The sequence below is a fragment of the Haliaeetus albicilla genome, chromosome 1 (genome assembly GCF_947461875.1).
Source record: "Haliaeetus albicilla chromosome 1, bHalAlb1.1, whole genome shotgun sequence".
In the NCBI taxonomy this organism is placed as follows: Eukaryota; Metazoa; Chordata; class Aves; order Accipitriformes; family Accipitridae; genus Haliaeetus; species Haliaeetus albicilla.
Genome location: NC_091483.1, coordinates 27,728,423 through 27,746,594, shown reverse-complemented (window position 1 = coordinate 27,746,594; position 18,172 = coordinate 27,728,423). Strand labels below are relative to the sequence as shown.

Sequence of the window (18,172 nt, the reverse complement as noted above, 5' to 3'; positions counted from 1 at the left end):
AAACCCTGAAAATAAAAAATGAAAATACATTCTTATTATGCTCTGACCTCTGCTTTATAAGGGAGACTATGATTTTATTTCTGGTATTCTAGGGTTGTAAAGCCTGGTATTTGGTTAATTTTACAGAAGGTGTCAATCTTGTTCAACATTAAAGAAAAATCTAAGTATTGCAATCATTGAAAATACATCATATTTTATTATGGCCTAACTGCAAGAGTGTTTACTATACAGTATTAACATGATTGCTGGATGTAGCTAACCAAAATTTAAAACAAGCTTTGTAATATGAGGGCTTCTTCCTCACTAATACTATATTCTTGACAGATGCTGTGAATTGTTTGTGGGAATGCTGAAATTCATTCATTAACAGTACTTACTAGTGAAAGGATTGTTTACAAAATTATTGATGGAGAACTCATGTTGTCATCTGTCTCTGGCTTCCCAAGGAAACAGCTTGTTCCTAGGAAAGAAGTATTTAGTCTTTAGAGTCTGCATTGTCCTCATACTCACACATTTTAAGTAGTCACAGTACTCACTATATTTCTTTGTCCTACACCGAATAAAATTAGGAAGTGTTATTACCCTCATTTTAGTGAGAGGATCTGAACCATCCTGATCATGCAAGGCATATCAAAAGTTTGTAGAAAGGCAGGCAATAATAGCCCAGTAACTCAAGCTACTGCCACAATCACTGGATCTCTCAAAAACCCATAATTATTCCATGTACCTGTTTTGTACTCACAGGACTTTTAGTCCTTTGGCCAGCTCAGCTGGCAAGACCTGATACCATCAGATGCTATGACTCTCTAAAATGATGTAATGCTAGATAACCGTAGATAGACAAAGAAGCAACAAATTTAATACTGCTTCAGTTAGGAAATACTAATTAAAACAGTGATCTACAACTTTTCTCTGGATTGTTCCCATAGAATATAATGATTATCACCTTGATCTCTGAGTCGCTTTACTGTATCTGTTCTTTCACAGAGATTACTGTGTCTAGAAACTCATTTGGTGTCTGTGCATTATAGAATATAGCTCCTAAAACACATAAGGACCTATCACTGGGGAAGTAAAATATATGAATTACAACAGTGCATGCACTGGGGTCACTCTACCGTCATGTGCAAGACCACTACCAGAGCTTAATCTGCACATGGATTTACATTACAGTTAAACATATTTTGGGAAAAAGCTTTACAGGAAATACTTACAATTTGATTCAGTGGTAATATTTTTTGGACCAGTTGCTTTAACTGTGTAACACATTATTTTATTAAATGTTTATTAATTGTTGATATGATAAGACAGCCACACTGCAACATCAAATTATGTTCAACTACATCCTTATGGCAGTACAAGTTGAATTTGTCAACCTAAATTGATAGAATACAGACTCTGTTATCACAGAGCACAAATTGTTGTCCAATGGGTATTTTGGTGTTACTATTGAAAAGGCACCACCAGCAGCAAACTTCAAGCCTCATGGTTACGTGGAAGGCAGATGAAACACTATTTCTGAAGCAGAATGCAGTTTCTGGCATCAGCTCTCCACTGACGCTGGAAATCTCAAAGAATGACAGTACTGGCATTTTAGCTTGGGATTCAAAAAAAGGAAAATCTGGAGTTTTGCTAGTCCAATATACAAATCTGATGTTAGCTCAGTCAGCACAGATCATGTTTCACTACTTGCCCTGGAAAGAAACAATCTTTTGGGAGGAATAATAATTCTTTCAAACAATGTTTGCAAGTTAGGCCCAGGAGAAGGAATTAAAAATAGCAAGATAAGACCGATGACAGTAGTTAAGTTTCTAACATAACAGTGGGAGAGGCCAGTCTGACTCATCAGCAAAGAAAAGATAACTGGAAATGAGAGATTAAAAGGCCACACTCATTCCCACAGGATTCCCAGACCTCCTAGTAACTCAGTCTGAACACCGCAAAAGCTAAATAAAGATATAGCTAGTTTTTATCTTAACTGAAGAAGCTTAATAAGCTACCCAAACCAAAAATGTAAATTAAAACTCTGGAATGGATATTCTGGACAACATTCACACCCTGCAAATAGGAACAGTGAGTATGTCTCAGGCCACATAACTAACAGGCTCTCACAGTACCTCTCTATAATGACATGAGTGATGCAGCTGCTGAAGAGCTCTTGTGATTTGGTTTTTTTTTTTGTTTTGTTGAGTTGTGTGTCATGCAGCTCCAAAGTCCAGCTAAGAGATACTCCAATAAGCATCTTCTTTAGCTAGCTAGAATAGCAAGGGAAGTCTAGATACCTATATCCAGAGGTCACAGAAATAACATTGCACCACTGTATTATACCTACACAGATTATGTCTACACAAAGGCAGGCATAGAGGGATGGCAACAAATCGAAGTGTAGTGGTCTTGTCAGTTAGCCTAAGATTAAATCAAAGCTTAGAAAAAGAAACAAGGAAAGGATGGTATTGAAATTTAACCCCTTATCCACTCTGACAAATGATTTAGCCCTCCACACTTCTAGAGATTATTCAGGAGATCAGAAAAATAAATCACCTAAGTAAAAGAATACACACCTGCCTCTGCCGAGTTGCTGTGGTTACTGTTTCTACTTCAGAAATACCAGAAAGACTGTCTACCAAATACCCTACACTACCAATGGGGAGAACATAAACCTAAAGGGAAAACTCATGCTAAATTTGAAAAAATAACAAACCAGAAGTACCTGAAGTAAACCAGATTAATGAAAGCTAAAGTGAAGTAAACATCACAACTTCCCTACCTTCTGCTACGTAAGATGAGTTGTTCCCATCCTGAACTGGGAAGGTAGCATGGCTGCAGATGACCTAGACTTACAGAAACCAGGATGATAAAGGGAAACAAGATGGGTCCAGGAAAGGAGGTTCCTAGGATAAGGAAAAATAGTCTTAGCCTTTGCTCAAAAAAGTAGGCCAAATAGGAAAAATATCTATTTGTAAAAAATAACCCAACAAACAAAACCAGACACAAAGTGTAATAAAAATCTCAAAGGACCATGTCTGGCCTAAAGAAAGACATTCTATAATTTAACAGTAATTGTTTAATAGTCTCCAATGATCAATAGGTCTGAGACTGCCAAAGAAGGTTTAGCTCCTTTGCTCTGTTCTCCTTAGATGCCCACCTGGGTACCCTGCAGGGAAATCTGGCTGTCCTGGCAGGAAGCTATAGGTCCAGGTGGCTGGAGCAGATTCAGGATGTTTTTAAAATGGTAGGCAAAAATAGACTGGGAGAGGCTACCTTTTCCAGGCCAAACAGTGGGAAATATTTAGTTGGGACATTTTTCTGCTAGCAGCAGAAGACATCAGCTTGGAAGATTAGTAACTTTTCTCTCCTACTAGATCTTTATGGCATCCAGTTGCAGTCTAGAACAATGACCATGGCACAGCTAGACGAACCATGGTGCTAGAAATGTACATGTTTGGAAAACCTGGCCTCCAGAAATCTTTCAAGAGCTCTACAAAACCTGACAACTGCTTGCTCCACCACAGCAGTGCCAAAATTGGTGGGGTAACAGAGCAAATACATTTTGATGCTCTTAAACTGGGCAAACACCACAAATGCTAGATAAATTCTTTAATGAGAAATTATCACAAAATGCAAGCATTTTCCTTATCTATGCAAAAGGAGATCAGAAGTTAATTCTGTGACCGAATACTTGTCCTACATAACTGAATCAAAATAAGTAGGCATACTATGCCTATCTATAGGCAGAGTTTCAAAAATGCTGACTAAAGTAGTAAGTGCAGGTACATCAGCAACTAGCAGCCATAGCCAGCTGTTAGCCACAGAACTTTCCAGGTAGTTCTATTTACATGGGAAAAGAATTCAATACTGTTTAGCAGTTCTTGACATTTCCTGCTTTTACACACATCCTCTCTCACGATGTCTCCTGGAAAATATGTGTAAACATTACTTTATAATGTAAACTTTAACTTAATGGCAGCTTTTAAGTCTTCTGTCAAAAACATATCCATACACAAATGGAATACATCTTCTTTGACTCTTACTTAGCTAAATTGAAAATGAAGACTGAACTGCATTATAGCTGAAATCTATAGATATTCAACATTTAAATACTAAAACTAGCTGTATTTGTCAAAATGGTTTTATTGAAGCTGTTAAATATTAGGTATTTTTAACTCAAAAGATAACTTGGCTTCTCTAAGAATGAAAATACCTGTAGAAGATACAGAATACTTCCTAGTCCTAGGAACAAATAGCTAGGTACACATTAAATCCTATTTTCTCAAAGGCATTCTAGTCTTTGTGCTTACAGTCCTTTTCTGAGTACCCATATAAAGGAGAAGGAAATATCAAGCTAGGATTAAATATAAAATATTACCTAAACTGATGTATTGTGTATAGCCCAATATCCACTTATGAAAGGCAAATGCTTGAGAAGGGAGTGCAAGAAACAGGGTGAAATCTTTCTCTGGTGCATTCTCCCAGCCCCTCTTAATCAACAGATCAGGAAAGTCCTAAGTTGAATACCGTTTCTCAACCATTGTGGTTAATAGTCAGAGATAGAGCTCTTCCACAAAGCTGTCTAATCCTTCTTTGTGAGTATTTTTATAAACTGTTGGCCTCTTCTGGTGACAAATTCCACATTTTAAGGATGTACTTTCAGCAAAAGGTGGGATGTTCTGTTTTCATTGTCTCTTTTTCCAAGCTGAAGAGTTTTGGTCATGATAACCAACATCATCTTATTCTGACTCTGTTTTGTGTCCATTCAAATCCTGTGTATCTTTTTTTTGTATCTGGCTGTGTTCAAAATGTACCATATAGGTTAATTCTCATGGCATAACTTGTTTTGTTCATTTCCTTCCTTAAAATAATCAATATCCTCTGTGGCTTTCTGGCCGCTGTTAGGCATTTGCAATGGCATCTTATCTGTAAATGAATTCACTGCTAAACATGGTTAAAACTGTTATTCTCCAGGGCCCCATGTGTACCCTTTCATAGCGAATCTCTCTGACACCGAGTATCACAAGGTCTTTCTCATTCTCCTTGCAGCCTGGCAAAACTTTGATCACGGTGGATGATTTTGTAGTATCAGGAAGCTTGTTACTAACTTCACTACTCCTCTCCCGTTCCAGGTAATTTTTAAAGTCAGCTGAGCACCACAGGTCTCAGCTGAGATTGTTGTAGAATCCCTCTGCTGACAGAGTAACCTGATCATCTGTTCCTACATTTCATTTCTGATCCCTTACTCAGTCATCTTACTGGCAGGCATCTTGGATTTTTAAAGTAAAAAACTTCCTGAAAGCTTCGGTGTATTATGCTGACCTTAGACCAAAGAAAGCCCGTATATATATGAGCATGCTGTAATTCCACAGGGATTTTTTTGGCAAATCACAGCTGAGATAGAGGGAGCTAAAAGGTGCCTTTCTTCCCCCATATTCTTTTCACCCATCATACTTTTCCAATAGGGTTCTCAAAACGACAGCTGTGGCAATACTAAACCTCCTTGGAGACAGCACATAGTGCTAGCGACTAGCTTCTGAAGATTCACAGTAAAAATCTTCTGGTCATCACACAGGGGAGAATGAAGACTTCCTCTTTCAACACCTTCCACAAGTTCTCATATTCCATGGTTTCAGTTAAAAAACCCCAACTCCCAAACCAACAAAAACCAAAACCCACCACCACCACTAAAATACCCCACAGAACAAGTGACCATTTTGCCTGTGATTTAGAGACTGTTCAGAGCTTTCTCACTGACCCCTTCTCTCTCTAACAACTGTCTCAGTTTTGGAAATCTCTTCTGACAGAAAAATGAAATAAAGTTAGCTGTTGCAATGTTCCATTTGCCAAACTAAAAACTAGTTGAGGATTTTATATCATGAATAAGGCATATGGTAACCATATCTTGCAGAGCAAATCCTCATTACCCTAACAGTGAGCTTGTATCGTGTAAACTGCTGTGTACCCAGATAATGCTCTAATAAAGAGCATGGTGTCAAATACACAATGCAAGCTATTATGTGACTGTAACCAGGTGAACAGATCTTTGGTGTCATTTCATTCATTTTACAAAATACATTTTCATCCCTGCACTTCAATGATTTTTAAGCCTCATGTCACACCAGTGTTTTCTAAACTTTAAAAATATATAAAGAGAAATCTAAAAGTTTCTTGTCTTCTAAAAGAAATTCTTCCAAATTCCCATTTAATTTCAGAGCCATACTGTCAGTCTTACATTATCACAACTGTTTTTCCTAGATTAAAGGTACTATTTTGAAGTAGCATTCTTGAAGACAGATTCTTTCCCTTTCCTAGTCTTCCCCCCCCCCCCCATCATTTTTAGAATAATGGACCTGACATGCTAGCAAAGCTAACATGGGAGTTTGAGGGGGAGTAATTAGGGTGGGGTTTTTTTCACATCTCCTGAAAGGTGGTAGTTGTCTGCATCAAATTTATTTTCAGGTTCTCGGTAACAGAGAGATGCCAATTCCTGTTTCTGTTGCTGCTTTCAATACTTTTGGCTTCTTATTGCAAAGTAATTTCCACATCTCTAGTGCACAGTCACCTTATGGCCTTTGTGGAAGCCTGCTTTCACTCATCTACAGCACTTGCATCCAGTTTAGTTTAGAAACAGGTTTCCTGTCTCTATCTGTCAGTTTTAAAGTTCATATTTAAAAAAAAGGACTTAAAAAAAAATAGACACCACTAGCTGAAAGAGTAGAGAATTGAGATCTTTGCAGCTTCAATTCATATGAGAGCGATTACTCCAGAATGTTTTCATATGAAAAGTGCATTGTTTCTTTTTAAGGCATGAGCTTCTAAAATGGAAAAGCACGATTATTTGCAGAATAACTGATCTATGGTCATAACACGCAGTATTGTCAAAAGCCTACCTTTCTCATAAATGTAATTGTTTCAGAAATGGTTGCATTTGCTGTGTTTATGGAAATAGAATTCTCCACAGAGGAGTAGGCCATCTTCTCTGCTGCAGGAGATGATACAGTTTTGGATTGACTCAGCAGCAGCTCTTACAGTGACTTCCAATCTAGGACACATCTTTATTTCCAAACCAGATGAAAAAATGCTTTCTCAAAAAGAAAGTAGGTCACAAGATACAGCAATTACTCTTTAAAATATTAGAGAATACACTTTTTCACAGGATACACAGAGGGTACAGTTTTAGCTTGTTACTTTCAATATTCACAGTAAAATGCTTCTGAAAAATAATCTATTTAAGTGTAGCTTAGAGCCATCAAGTGCCAGTTTATTTTGTCCTGCAGAAATATTTATAAGATACCAAATGCCTGCTGAGTTACTCTTTTTGTGTTTGGACTTGCTCAACCAGCTGTGCACTACATCAATGCCGAAAGAGGTTTCTTGCAAAGATTGAAGCTTCACAGTTTTCATCTGTTCCAACTAAAGCTCTATATCAAAGAATAAACACAAAGCTCCCATGCTCTAGATATGCAGGATAAGACATTGATCATCAGGATAGCTTGTGTAGTGAAGATGCCATAATGCCCTTTGGGTTTGGGATATCTATGTTGTACGGTAAGACTTCCCTATTGAGGCAGATTGTCCTGAATGTTTACAGTCACTTAAATTTGTGGTGAAGGAACAGTGAGGAGACCAGTTGGCTTGATCTTGTTGATTCCTCCATCTAGGATGCAGACCCTTGGGTACTTGTTTTTCACTAGATGAGCTGCAAACTGAAACAGATATATCGTTAGCACACTGCATATTATAGTCCTTAAATCTAAGTAACTTTGTGTTAAGTAAGGCAAGTTAAACAAAAGAAAAAATTATCGAACCCCTAGAAGTTCGTTCTTTGCACCAACTAGTCCAACACAGGAACCCAGGCCTGTTGAAACAGCTGGGATGAATTTGGTGGTCATGAAAGTGTCACAATGATAACCCTGAACTTTATTTATTTCTGCTTAGGCAGGATTTTACCTCATTCTAACAGGATTATTTAATCTCAGAGTAACCCCTCTCAAAGCATGAAATAACATATTTTTCTCTGCATTAATCTAACTCCCAGCTGTTTTCTGTAGGTTCCCAAGTGTACAAGCATCACAGTTTGGTAGTATAGTCATTTGCTTACCTGTAAATTTGTCTGACGTGACTTGATTTCACAGATATCAGACATGAATTTGGGATCCAGCAGCTGTACTCCCCCCACCCCTTCAACCTGCCCATAGGCAGGTTACATAGTGCAAGCACACACCCCACAACCCTCCCCTGCAGTCCTTGAAAGCTTCTCTCCCTCTTTCCTCAATTAGTTCATTCCATAAACCAAACACAGCAGTTACCAGTTTCCATGTAGCAACTTCATGAAAAGTTGCTACACTGATGAAGGAACAGTATTTTTTATATCAAAATAATGATAATGATAAAATCAAAATAACAAAAATTTTGTATCAAAATCCAAAACCAAAGGAACAATATTTTGTGTATCACATATCAAACTTACCCTTTAAATACTGACTGCAATACATTAAAAAGCAAGCCACCAAAATGGATTAATCAGAGAGAAACTATAATAGTTTTACTTTATTTCCCACAGCTGTGAGAAAGACTGCCCTGCCATCCCAGTCTTTGAGACTGTTGCTTTATGCTTGTTTGACAAATTAGTACCATTCAGAAAATCACTGAGTGCTTCCAAATGGGCTATGTAAAACATTTGTAATTTCCTTTTTGACTCTTTAAAATGATTTGTGATGCTATTCCAGAACCCTGTGCAAGCATGATGTTTATGCAGTTAGTTATTTGGACAACAAAATTACCAACTCAAGAACAGCAGTAGGCACCCCATCCAAAATTACTACATGGGATTTCTTTTTATATTTACATTCCTTCTAATTACCTGTGATAGTGTCACAGATATAAGGCAGAACAAGATGTACTACATGATTACCTGATCAAGTCCTGAAATAATCTCTTTAACAGGTAAGAGTTCATAGTAGCAAAGTTTTAAACTCCTTCCACAGCCAGAACTTTTGCTTCACACTGAAGGTTATTTTATATATGCAAGGAATTTATTTCTGTCCACTTGTGTGTCAAACATAGCTACTGCATTCCTTTCTCTGTGTTGCAGGATGGATTTATAACCAGGGAGTGAGCGACTAGTACATAAACTGTAACCACTGAGGACTTGTTGAGGCAGAGTAAGAGGTCACAGTGGATTAGTCAGGACATTTTGGCTGTTACGTTTGTTTCAGGTACTTGCCTAAGGAAGACCAAAAGAAAGTTCAATCATCTCTTCCCCCATTACTTTGGGTCAGTCAGTACAGGATTCAGAGGATTAAATGAAAAAATCACCACAATCAAAAAGTTAGACTGTATGTAGATGCTAGTTTTAATGAGAAAAGTAAATGCTATGCTTTTAGAGAGGCTTTGTGATGCAAAGATGGTGTAATAGGCACAGATGATATCACTAGGAGAGACCAACTACCTTTCACTATAATCACAGTCCATAAAGATATGGCAAAACAGAGACAAAGATATTTCTTTGTCAAAAATAGCACTCAACTGTGCATACCCTGAGCTACAAAAATAGTATATATTCCTAGTGAAATACTCCTGCCAGACATCTCTACTTCATATGTACATATCTATCACCTCACAGTGCTCTCCACCTGTGACTAATGGATAGTGGTCTGTCTTGGACACCAATGCTGCTCATAGCTGGCAGAACTGAAAAGTGGCAACAAGTGTTCAGACTGACAGGAAGCAGTATGTTATTTGCCAAGTACAACGTCCCATGTGTCAGCAGAGAGGTTCTACTCTACTGAAAATGTTACACTTCTGATAATACACTGTAAACTCTGTTGCAAGTTTTTGGATGCCCTAACCATAATATAACTACCATTCCATGTAATCAGAAAAAAAAAAAAAAGCAAACAAATGTTATGTATTTTGGGTTTGACAAATACAGTGTTGCACTGTATTTTAGAACTGCTTTAGTAACCAAGGTATGGCTGGAAGTAAAATTTTCTTCCCTGCATATGACAAGGGGTTCCTTTTTAACCTTATGGTGGGGAACCTCTCGCTTCTTGCAGGGCCTCTGTGAAGCAAGCACTGCAGAATCTGTGGCTGTTAGCAAATGACAGACAGAAGGCACAAGAGCATGACAAGATGATATACCACAAGATGAACTGCCTTTTTTTTTTTTTTAAGTTGTCATAGAACTGTCTGTAGTTGTCTACATAGCTTCAGTGAGAAAGGCTGCAAGTACAGCTTAAAATATTGCATCTGAACATCCAGCCAGGGAAAATCCAGCAAGCAGGGAACGTGTTATTGGTACCTCGCTACTGTGGGAATTAGCTGCAAGTCAGGGCCCCAGAGGCATATACATTGCCCATAAGCTGAGAGCTGTCATCAAACTCCAAATATCAGCCTCCAAGAGCTTTGCGCATACACCTGTCTCCACACCGTAAAGAAGAAGAGTCAAGGTTTAACTCATAGGATCGTAGGATTTGATCCAATTAAAGACATTCCTAGTTTTACCTTCTGCCTTCCCACCACTGTGTCACTGCAAGTAGAAACAGTAACTTTTGGTAAAGAGTAGATTTAGAAGTAGTCTCTTACTAGCATTGCAGTCTTCCTAATTAAAACTTTGACTTCTTATAGTTCTGTTCCTCAGTACATATTTGTGCCTTCCAGACAGAAAAGTCTGTCACAGACAAGAACAGGAACTTGTTCACCATATTTCTGAAATGTTCCAACACCACCTGCTATCTTTCCCTGCCAAAATATACTGTACGAAGCTAGTATTTTCAAAACACATGGAAGTGCTATTTCTGGCATGTGCACTAATGGAGGGGCATGGAAAACTATTTGAAATAGCTACACAGACTTCCTCCCTAATGTGACCTTCACTTATGTTCAATATCAGTAACTTAGAAATACAAGAAATTAAGAGAGAGAGAGAAAAAAAAAAAAAAAAAAAATCGATCTTTCCCCCAAAGTTGAAAAAAACAGTGATCCCAAAAAAGCAAAATTTCATGCATCAAAAAAAGCCCAAGGTGCTCTTCTGAATTAATGCCACTGACTTTCTACAGCAGAAACTGCCACCTTGGACTTCACACATGGGCTCTATTTGCTTTATAAATGCTATCATAAAGTGTCAACTAGAAGTTTAATAACAGGCACCTGACTATGTACTTTGTAGTCCACTAAATAACCTAATTCATGGAGGTGCTCTTAAGACAGAAGAAAACATGGTGAGGAGATAAGCAAATGGGTTACATCACCCTTAGTAACCTGTAAACCACACCTACATTTTAAAAAGAGATTTATTGAAACATATAAAAGTAGTGCACAATTATATTTCCATTATACAGGTTGATTTTAAATAGAAATGAAACTCTGTCATTTATAAGGTGATTATACTTTCTCAAATTTATCAAATGTTTGTGCTGACATTACTTTTGAGATACATCTGTTTCCCCATACCACCAACGGATCACAGTCCTCTGTAATGCTTCTGTTTTCATTTGGACAACAACACTACTTGGTGGAAAGAGAGTTATGCTTATCCGAGGTAGAGGATTAAAGGGATGCTACAAGACTTTAAGCCTTTTCCTTCTGCCTCAAGTGGCCTTTCCTCAAAACATACTTCCCCCAAAAGTTCAGTTACTGTGTTTTTACTGGCTGTATCTAGTATTTAAATTGAACTTCCTCTTGCTACTTTCACAGCAAATATTATATATGAAAGGATGAATAGGTGAGCAACTTGTTTAATAACTACTATGGGATGGCTTTGGTGAAAACTTTGGAAACACTGTTCCTCTATTAAGTAATGCATCAATCAATTCCACATAAAACACCCTTCCTGGTAGGTATAACTGAGCCAGAAAATTGTAATTTGCATTTGAAAGCAGTCAGCTAAGACTCTTTCATGCAGATACAAGAAGTCAGGCTTTCAAAGACAGACAAGATCACAGCAAATTTGTATCAAAATTTGGGCAAATACTAAACATTTTACCCTGTATTGGTGTTGCTCTCAATACAAACAGCATAACAGGACCGGTCCTTTAAGTACCATCAAGAACCTTAATAACGTGCACATTGGAGCATTTATCAAAATGTTTCTACTACCCTGTTCCAAGCAGTAAAATCACAGCTTTTAAGCGTGCTGAATGTATTACACCAGACACATCACATTTTTAGACTGTCTACAGCAAAGAGTCTAATAACATAACAGCTTGAGCAGCACCGTTCCCAGCACCCTTTGGGCTAGCCATCAGGGTTGCTCTGTACACATTATTCACTTTCACAGACATTCTTTTGACAGGTTGTAATTAAAGGGCAAGTTGGGAGGGAAGGAGGAGGACCATACTGTACCAGAACACCCAAAAAAGACCGTTGTGACAAATGTTACCAGGGTATAAAATATCATACTCTGAAAGAGTCAGAAGAAAAAGAGATACTTTAGAAGCTGGAGGAGAAATATCAACCCAATTTTGTAGTACTCATCCATTGACACAAGATTATTATTAGTTTTTCATTTGTAAACACATGCTACACAAATCTCTTAGGGACTGCAGTCTGTTTTGCTGTATGATTTCAGTCAAAAGTTCACCACTCCGAAAGCACACCATAGTCAAGATGGTCAGTCTAGAGCTTTTTAGACAACACTTTCCATATGCCACAAAGCAGACTGAGCACACAAGGTTATTTTTAGTCAGCTCCTTCTTATATTAAAGGGTTCCAGATAAATGAAATGGCACTTCAACACCAAGGGAAAGTTAGGCACCTAAAGCCTCCGATATCAACAAAACATTGCCTATTTAATGGTTACAGTATTAGCACAAACCGAATGGAAGTACAAAACACAAAAAGCACAACTTTGTGCAAACACATAATATGTAAAAAAAAAAACCCACCAAAAAACCAAGAAAAAAAAAAGAAAAAAGTAAAAGAGTGCAGAACTTACTGCTCTAACAAGATCAAGGAAAAATTCTTTACATGCAGACCTGGCCAAAATGGAGAAATTTCCATTCCATCAGTACAAAAAACACGGCAGTAACTTAAAGGACTAACATGCAAAGATTTGAAAATAAGCCTACACAAACAGGTATTTAATGGCTGGTTTCAGAATAAATTTTACTGAGAATGAAAGTAAGAGTAAATACCTAAATTTATCAAAGTAATAAGTTTTAAACACCTGCATTTTTAATTTTCCACTTAGAAATTATAAGTAAATAAAAAAAACAGCTGAGCGCAAGCACTTGAAAATGAAAACTCAATTGCAGAGAGTTAGCTGTTTTAACACAGCTAATTTATACTGACCAAAATATATTCACTACACCCAATATGGCTGAAGGAATTGTAAAATTAAAATGCAGAAAGTAAACCTATTCTATTTTTGATTCAACAGAAAATAAAAACAGCTGTTTGTGAACAGAAATAGTATTTTTAAAAAGATGCATAACAGTTGGCTTGAATATAAAAAAGGAAGCATGAGTCTTTCCGAAAGATTCTACCCCCCTCCAAGTCTAAAGATTGCCCTAGATGTTGAAAAATGATCAAAGAAATACTTGAAAGTTAAAAACCTTTCTTTGTGATTTGCAGTACTTTTTACTAACACTACCCAAACTGCCAGTTTTGTCCTGTTTCTTCTTAAACTCCAGGACAAAAGTCTTTGGACCTCCCACACAATGTACACATTCCCTCCTGAAGCTGTCAGTCAGTCAGTCCTCTTCAAAAGCTGATTCAGATACAGTTTAGAGAAAAGCAAAACAACATTGCCTGAGACAAGCAGTCTGGATACTGGAATTGCCAAATTCACCAATACCATTCTAGCTGGCAATATCCTTACACAAGTCTCCCGGACCTGTAACACATTTACTAGTTCATTACCATCTCTATTTCAGTTATCACTATTTCAGATTCTCTGAACCAGAATACCAGGAAATATAAAACACTGTCTCAGAGCAGAAAAACAGCCCCAGAAAGTGGTAATTCTACGTTATAATGTAGTAGCCCTGAGCGATATGGATACAACCTAATCCATGCAAGCTCATGCAAGGACAAGGGTGCTCTTTCAGAGGTGCAGCCCACAAAGACAGTATAACCACAGCCAAGACTGATGTGCCTGAAGGAAACCCTGGAGCCTGACAGCACCACTTCAGAATTCAGGTTCACCATCTCGTATCTTTCCTGGCCTTACAGATCTCACAAACGATTGAGAAGAGTTGAGATTCTGCTTGCCAGCATCTCTCAGAAGTCAGACTTATTTTGACAGAAAAAGCTGAGGACTCCACAATTCCTCATCTCAGAAACATCCAAACCTCTGTGTAGTAAGGCACGCAGATAAGCCAAACAACATCTACATCAACCAACCAGCTAGGATTTCCAGTAACTGTACCCATCAGTATCAGTATAGATTAAAAAAAGAGAACCTATTTGGGAGTTTCAGAAATAGCCTGCTTTCCTTGGCACCTAATTCAGAAGAAGAAAAGGAACACTCAAATTCTGCTCCTGAGCCTCCATTTTTCATTTCTCCTCCTTTCCTTTTTCATACCTAGCTGGAAAAGGAGAATATTTAGATCATCTCTGCTGTACCAGATGCATTCAGTGCAAACTAACCAAAGCCACTGACAGGGGCAGAATTACGACAGCATAACACAACTCCTGGCTGGCAGCCCAAGTGTCTTTCTCCTGCCACATGAAGAGCAATGTACTGGCAACAGCAGCTGGGCTACTTTCTGTTGATGAAGGAAAACATTCATACATGTTACAATAGTTAAAAGGACTAAGTAAAATAATACAGACTTTACAGAATAAAATAATGAAGACTTAACCATGTTCTTGGGCAGAGTTACAACCAGGAGGATTGTTGCTGATTAACTAAACCTTTCAATCTCTTCAAAATACAAGCTTAATCTCTTCCTCTTTAAAAGCAACAAAGAGGTGCCTGATGATTCCAGTAGGCTCTGAGTCTGAATGCAGAAGGGAGGGTGATGCTTTAACAAAATCAACATGAAAAAAGAACCATTCTGGAAATCAAAGGGAGCGCCTCCATCCCTGCAAAGAGAAAATATCTTCAGTTTTCATTCCACTTGTTCAATCACTTTTCTGCAGAGAATATTTACAAGGAAATGTAGAATCTAAAAAGATGTATAGTGGAAACATCTCAAGAAGTTTATTGCCTAATTTCTATTTACTTTCACTCTAGAAGTTCCATTAGGCCCTTCTAACTAAATGTCTCTGTCTTTAGAAGCACAAATGCACCTGCCTTTAATATTCTATGTAACACCTAATCTTCAGATCACCCTATGAAGTTTCATGGTTATCCATCTGTGTTTTTAAGACAGGTTTGTAACAAGAAACCAGCTTCAGCATGCAGAGACTTGCTTCTCTGGCAAGGCCTTTTTAAAAGGCCTACGGAAGATGACAACAAAATCACACAAATTCATTGGTGGTAACTGGACACTTTAACCTATGTATTTCAGTCTTCATACAAGAAGAAATGCATTTTTGATAGTGTGCTGAGAGACAGAAAATGTTATTTTCATATAGGAGAATTTTTTTTTTTCAGGCTATGAATATGTTACACAAAAAGAATCTTGAACTTGACCCTCTCCCTCTTGCCTTGGAAAGGGTCAGAAAGGTCTTATGGAAGATCAGGACTGCTTGACTTTGCTTTGGAGATAATTCATATATTTTATCTATTAGCTACTGTGATGTAACGACTACTTTGCTTCAGTAACTTGTAGAAATTGTCTAGACAACCTATTTATAACAGCATAACTTATCTAGACAAAAATATTCAATGTAGCAATCAGAAGTTACAATTTAGAATTTATTTTCCTGCTATAAAGACAGATTTTCTTAAGCCTTGACTTACAGTTTAGCTAACTGTCTTTTTCCAAGGCAAGAAATAAATGAGTTGCAAATTATTGGACAGATTAAAGTATCCTGTATACTTTATTCTGTTATAGCATTTAATTGACAATAAAACACATACATTAAACCACCAGGGAAACATATAAATTAAACAACCACATCACACAAGTAGAAGCATGTCACTGTCAAAATCGAGTTGCTGGAGCATGATTTAGTATCAGGTAAGGTTTTTATCCTGTTTTAATTTCAGTCTACATTGCAATAATACCGACAAAAAGATGGAAATGGAAACAAATAATGGCTTAGCACCTCAAAGTTGACTGAAGGAGGGGAGATGAAGTAGTAACACTGCCCTTCCAAAAAAGACCCAAAGCAATCTCCATGCTACATATGCATAACTATGATCCGCCTTTGCACTTGCTGTATCTCAGACTTTGAAAGTGACAAAAGTCAGGAGACATGCTATTTGCCATGCACCAAAAAAAAAAAAAAAGCTACAGTTGAGGACTCACTGCCTATTCAACTATTATACTCCCAGCTGTAATGATCCCTTGCCCATACTGGAATTTACAAGGTACTTATTTACCAATGGATGTGGGAAAGGGGAGTTTAATTCACTTAAGAGATGCTGCCACTTAACATATTTAGAAGTTAAAAATCAAAATAGAATCTGTTTGATTAACTCCAGCATAATGCCTTTTATGTAGAGGTTTCCTGCTGTTTTCAAAGACAAACAAGTATCTGCTCTGTTAACAAGTGCCCAGAATCCCCTAGGAGAAGAAAGGCTGGCACAAAGTGAGCACCAGCCTAAAGGAAGGAATATTCTGCAGAGAAGTGCGAGCCAAGCACCACCACATGATGCCCAGTGCAAGGTCCTCTTTACAATACCTTTATGCTGTTAATGGCACATTCAGTAAGGCTCTTGTACATCAGCCAATCTATTAATTTAACTTTTTGAGTGAGTAAATTAAATGGCTTAACAAGCAGGATTACCCTGTTTTAATTCTGTCCTGAGGAACTGTTCAGCTAGAGCCAGAGCTATGCTGAAGTCTGTGGCACTGCTGGCTTCCTTTGCCTCCTGCTGGAACAGTGCTGTAGTGAAGTTTTCAGTTTCCCCTCTCGCCTATCAAGTTCTAGACAGCATTTTCTTTCCAATTTAAATGTTTAATCACCTGGCACCAAATCAAATACAAAAGACAGAAACAGAAAAGAAGTGTGAAAAAGGGAAAAAGGATTTTTCTACATCTGTTTGGGACGTTCAACTTTGCTTTATTTAAATTTTTAATTTATTTAAATGATGCCAAGTAGGCTACTAATATGAAACACAACTGAAAGATTCAACCTTCTAATTACAAATAGCCCCATAAATAATCAGTGTTTTTTCACACTTGCCCCCACTTCTCTCAGTCCTGCCTAAATTTAAACCAAACATCTAACAGTGCCAATCTGCATATTTTTAATGGAGTAAATATCAGTGAACACTTCCAAAAAATTCTCATTTATGGTGGAGGGTACAATTTGTGGCTCATTCCTTTTCAGCTGGAAATGCGTAACTCTGTTTAGAAAAAATACATTTTAAGGTGAACATATTATAACAGTTCTTTGGACAAAATTGTTTTTGTTTCCACACATTCACTCTTGCAATTTTTCATATGACTGGATTACCTAGTAAAATTTAAAAATTAATAGCTATTGTTCTTGTCAAGCCTCAAGCTACATAGTATTGGGTTGGTTAAGTTCATGAGTGGCAGACAGTTCTATGCAGTCATGCAGAGTAAAACTGAAACTGGCCTCAAAAAATAATCCACAAAAAGGAGTTCTAAGTTTTATCAACACAGTCAAATTGAGGCTGGTTTTGTATGTACTTTAAGGGTGTGATAGAAGTGGTGAGTTCCTAGCAGTATTTAGGCTCCAGTATTTAATTAATTTGTGGTCAAACTGGTCAGTCCAGTATTTTGTTGCTATTTAAAACTCTACACACCCTTTAGTTAGACTTTCAAGAACTCTAAAAGCAAATCAAGAGGCAAAGCAGCATTTCTCTTTTATGAAAAGCTATAATATTGACAATGCCAGGTAAACCAGGTCAACATTGTCTCAGTTACATAAAGTCTGGGTTTAGAGGATAAGGCAGCACCCTCACACATGACTGAAGTACTTGCACTTTCAGAGCACATTGCAAGTTTTCTTTAGCTGCACTGCAAAGGAAACATTCAATTTTCATTTAACAAAACTTTAAAAAAAAATAATCTAAGTTTGCATAAGAAGTGTCACTATGTTACAGGAGAAAATGGTATCATCTTAGCTATGGTGTAACCCACAACCAGCACTG

At 37.5% G+C, this 18,172-nt stretch overlaps 1 protein-coding gene across 4 annotated transcripts in view; it reads right to left on the bottom strand.

Moving 5' to 3' along the window:
- Nucleotides 1-7,022: 7,022 nt before the first annotated feature.
- TBCK (TBC1 domain containing kinase) overlaps nt 7,023-18,172 on the bottom strand; it is a 115,377-nt gene continuing 104,227 nt past the window's right edge. For all 4 annotated transcript variants that reach the window (XM_069783196.1, XM_069783189.1, XM_069783212.1 and 1 more), the window contains one exon: nt 7,023-7,697. In XM_069783196.1, coding sequence (XP_069639297.1) covers nt 7,587-7,697 — 111 coding nt within the window. In that variant the 3' untranslated portion in view covers nt 7,023-7,586. The remainder of the gene's footprint in view (nt 7,698-18,172) is intronic.